At 38.7% G+C, this 4,673-nt stretch overlaps 1 protein-coding gene across 1 annotated transcript; it reads left to right on the top strand.

Moving 5' to 3' along the window:
* Positions 1 to 182: 182 nt before the first annotated feature.
* On the top strand, positions 183 to 1,205 carry LOC106517912 (LIM domain and actin-binding protein 1; the record flags this gene model as incomplete). Its single annotated transcript, XM_014008964.1, is given in 2 exon segments — positions 183 to 590; positions 713 to 1,205. Coding segments are annotated over 2 exon segments (603 nt in total), but the record flags the coding sequence as incomplete, so codon positions are not given.
* Positions 1,206 to 4,673: the final 3,468 nt, after the last annotated feature.

Raw genomic sequence — 4,673 nt, 5'->3', positions numbered from 1 at the left:
ATACATACATACATACATACATACATACATACATACATACATACATACATACATACATACATACATACATACATACATACATACATACATACATAAACAAACAATGTAAGGAAGTCAGCAGATTGCGTTGAATCACTTTGTCACATCCTCCCATCCTGAGCAGCACATTAGTGACAGTGGAAAGGAAAAACTCCTTTTGACAAAGTTATGTTAGAAGAGGTAACTTCTCCACTGAACCTAACTGCAAAATATCTGAAACATTATACAAAAGAACTCCAAGAATGTCAGAAGGGAAATATTTGACTCGAATTGGTTTCTCTATGATATTTGTTTAGAAAATAAATGAACTAAACTATGGGAACTTCTTGAATCTGGTGTAGACATTTGTAGCTAAATTAGTCTGAACTGACTGTGAAACAAGAGTTACCATAAAAAACAATATTGTTCTCATCATCACAGTTCCACTTGCCTGCCAAGGAAATGTGTTGTGCCTGCCTGACGCCCGTCTATCCAGTGGAAAAAATGGTGGTGAATAAAGTAACACTCCACTGCAAATGTTTCTGCTGTAAACACTGTAAGAAGAAGCTGAGGTGAGACCGTTTGACAATATTACAAAAACTGAAACAATAAAAAAAGCAATGGATTCAGTTTAAGCAGTGGCTTATACTCATAACAAGCATAACATGCAACCTTTTTTATGTTTTCATTGCAGCACTCACAACTATTCATCTCTTTATGGAGAGTTTTATTGCATTTCCCATTACCAACAACTTTTTAAAAGAAAAGGAAATTATGATGAAGGATTTGGACACACACAACATAAAGATCGCTGGCTTAACAAAGACAAAGGGTTGGATGAACCAGATGCCAAGCCCACTTCCAAGTTWACAAAAAGCGACCTAAATACTTCAGCTGATATGGTCATTACGAAGCCAAGCTCAAGAGAGCTGAGGAACAAAAGTGATGCTGATGTCAAGGGCAGGCTGAAAATTTGCTGGCCACCAGAAAAAAAGAGAGCTGGGGTTAATCCAGCACAGGCGACAAATGCACRGGTGCTGAAAAATAAGTTGTCTGACACTGACAAAGCAGCTGCTGTTACTGTATCAGAGTGCAGGAAAACTGTCCAGAGAGAAACAAGAGATAAGGCAGTCAAGGAACAATCTAAAAGAACAAGTTTCATCCCATCTGAGAAGATCCCCTCAGAGKCATCAGATCCAGTCGGTCATTTTCAAATCATTACCCCTCCAACAGAGTCTAAGGTTTCAGTAATCAGCTCAAAAAATGGCTTATCTGTTAAAAATACAGTTCTGAGCCGAGAMGCATCAATCTCAAAACCCAACAGAGTGGAAGTGTCTCAGCATAAACACCGTAAATCTGTTCGGTTTGCTCCTGAGGTTGATGTGGCTCCYAGTGACCAGTCCTGTCAGCTGAGCTCTGAAGAGAAAAGTGAAARGGTCTCATATCAATCAGAAAAAATCCCAAATAATTTAACAGAGCTGAGTGACGACACTGAGGTGGATTCTTCCATCAAAGAACCTCATGAAACTGAGAGAAACTTAAAAATCTCTGAACGTGAACTCCACACTAATAACAGCCCAAACCAGGAGTTTAACGTTGATGTGTTGAGCAGCCAAGAGGTTCCACAAACTGATGTTACATCTCTGACTGCAGCTGTGGGGCAGGTAAACGACTCACCTGACTCTCAAAGTCTCACAGAGACTGTAGTTTTAACTGAAGATACTGAACAGCAAGAGCTCCCTGAGAAACTAGACATCATGTCGAGAGAGCCAATGGATAAAAATGACTCTGAGAATTTGAATGAAGCTCAAACTCCCACAGGAACAAACAAGGAAGTCAACGATGAAACAAATGAAAACCAGTCAGCAACAGCCAGTTCAATTAATGGCCAAGAAAACGGCAACGATCAAAATAAACCTGTTGTGAGAACAAATTCACTGACTAAAAAGGGATCCTGGTCTAAAGGAAAGAGTCCTCTGTCAAAACTCTTTATGTCAAGAGGAAATGACAACACAGCAAAGTCTGAACCAAAGGATGCCAAGAAGCCTGAAGTCAAACAGAGTGGTGGTCTTTTTGGAAGGCTGTTTCAGTCATCTTCAGACACTGCAAAACCTCCTGGAAAAAGTAACAAAACACACACAGATGATGAGAACGAAAAGAAGGAAAAAGACGCTCCTCTGACAGAAGAGAAGCAGGAGAACATGTCTGAAGCTGCAGCTTTGGAGCCAGGAGGTGAAGAGCACATCAAGTCTGAATCATCTGAGCCTGATTTATCAGAGAGTAACTGCAGAGCTGCAGACCCAATCATCCYTGAGTCGATCACTGAAACACAACCGAACCCAACAACTTTAGGGGAAACTGATAAAAGCTCAACGAATGAAATACCAAAATCCCAGCTCAGTGTTGCTTCTGACRTATCTGTCAGTGACCTGCAGATCCAGTCTGAAGATCCTCCTTCTGATGTGAATTTACTGAATACAGACCACGAAGAGTCCATCAGTAACATCATACCTGAAATTAATGATGAGAATTTAAATAATCCATTTAATGATGATATGTTTGGAGAAGACCCCACCTCAGCTCTTGGTGMTGAACTCCCCATTCAGATGAATACAGATGGATTTTCTCCAGAGCCAAGCAAACCATCTGACCCACAAGACGAGATGGGAGGAAACCTGATCAGTGGTGGGCTTTTTGATCTCACCGACGAACATCAAGATTTACCCAGCATCCCCACTCAAGCATTCTCATCTTTGGGAGACCCAGATGACCCTGCGGTGATTTTAGTGGAGGATTTTAGCCTGATAGACTCTGAGCCAGTGATTGCAGGGACAGGTCACGACTCAGAGCTCAGAAAACAAGACAACTTTTTAGATCCTTTTGGTGCYTTCAACCAAACAAGTGAGCACGCTGCTGGCTTTGACATATTCGGCTCAGACAACAATCTGTTCTCTCAGCCGCCGACCGTATCTGACCAAAGAGCAGCCGACGCTCCAACAAATCACCTATTTCCTGATGWCATCTTTGGAGCTAGTGATGTCTCAAACAGTGCAGATGTGTTTACATTACTACAGAGCAGTCCAGCAGCTTCCAGTTCACTGAATGATTTCCTTGGGGCAGATGCAGCTCCTGCTGCTCCTGCTGCTCCTGCTGCTCCTGCTGCTCCTGCTCAGGTGGATTTTTTTGCCGATGACATCTTTGTATCAGAAGCAGAGTCACTGCCCCCGTCTGAGGCAAGAAATGTCAATATATTCGGTGACGGTCTGTTGGTGTCTGAAAACGTGAATACTGAGCAAAAATCAGAGGACAGCAGCTGGATGGATGATCTGCTTGGGTAACTGCAGAACTTTATTTTATACACTTTACAAAAATACTAGCAAATTCATGAATATAAAATCATAAAACATAGCAATAATCTGCCCTTTTTTGTAAATATTTCAACATTAAGTTTAGAAATCTGTATAAAATACAATTTGTAATAGGGATTTTAAGTTTGATTGATAAAATGTACTTCTACAATCACCAGCAGAAAATAAAATGCGTTATGGGATGGCAATGATCAAAATGACAAGTGAACATTTTCCTTGTACCWTTTCAGGATTTTGCATAAGAAAACTGAAATAAAAAATATTTAAGAATGAGAATTTTGAGGTGCAAAATGKTAGTATTAAAAACTATTTTGCTCTAAATGTGGTGAGAAATAATAAAATGTGATTCATTTTCAGCAGGTTTTTTTTTCTGTCTGTTTCTGAACAACAGTTCATATGTTCAGAGGTCAGMGCAWTTAGGAAACTGCTGGGYAAAAGGTGCAAGTCCCAGCAAAAKTTTTGGAATCACCACTTARAGAGGATGAGCTTTTAATTGTTTCYTGTTGTATTTAAAAGAAAAACAAATAAACAAATGCCACAAAACAATTGTAAGTCAGTCACAGTTGCTTCTTAAGATCAAGTAGATGCAGAATCATTCGACTTTGAGGACAACTTTATYGAATCATAAAAAAATCTTGCACCATTGGCATTTTGTTGCACCACCAACAGCATGAATTATCTGAGGCATGGACCTAACTAATGACAAACAGTACACCTCACCAGGCTCCAACTGACTATTACTGCTGTTTCTAGATCAGCTCTGCAGATTTGAGTTTTGTCATTYTCCATTTTCCACCAAAGATTTTCAGATTGTCTGAGATCGGAACTATTTGTGGGCCAGATTTGTCGTTCCTGAAGGAAGGTTTTCACGTCTTTTTGTCCTATGACAAAATGCATCGTGAAAAAAATGAAGTCATCATCACCATATCCTTTTAATGGATAATAATAATTAATAATAATAATTAATCCCTTTAATTATTATTCAAGATATCTTGAATGCCATTTCACTAGTCAAAATGTTATTTCAAGACCTCTTGAATAGAAATACCCTCTAGATAAAAAATATTCAGGATATCTTAAATTAATTTAGAGATATCTTAAAAGGAATTTTGACTAGTTAGAATTACTTTTCAAGATAACTGTAATTGAATTTAAACTAGTCAAATTTTTATTTGTGATGTCTACATATACGTTAGAGATATCTTAAAATGAATTTTGACTAGTCATAATTACTTTTCAAGATATTTGTAATTGAATTTGAACTAGACAAATTTTTGTTTGTGATGT

Source organism: Austrofundulus limnaeus, unplaced genomic scaffold, assembly GCF_001266775.1.
Source record: "Austrofundulus limnaeus strain Quisiro unplaced genomic scaffold, Austrofundulus_limnaeus-1.0 Scaffold54, whole genome shotgun sequence".
Taxonomy (NCBI): domain Eukaryota; kingdom Metazoa; phylum Chordata; class Actinopteri; order Cyprinodontiformes; family Rivulidae; genus Austrofundulus; species Austrofundulus limnaeus.
This window is presented reverse-complemented; position numbering and strand designations above follow the sequence as displayed.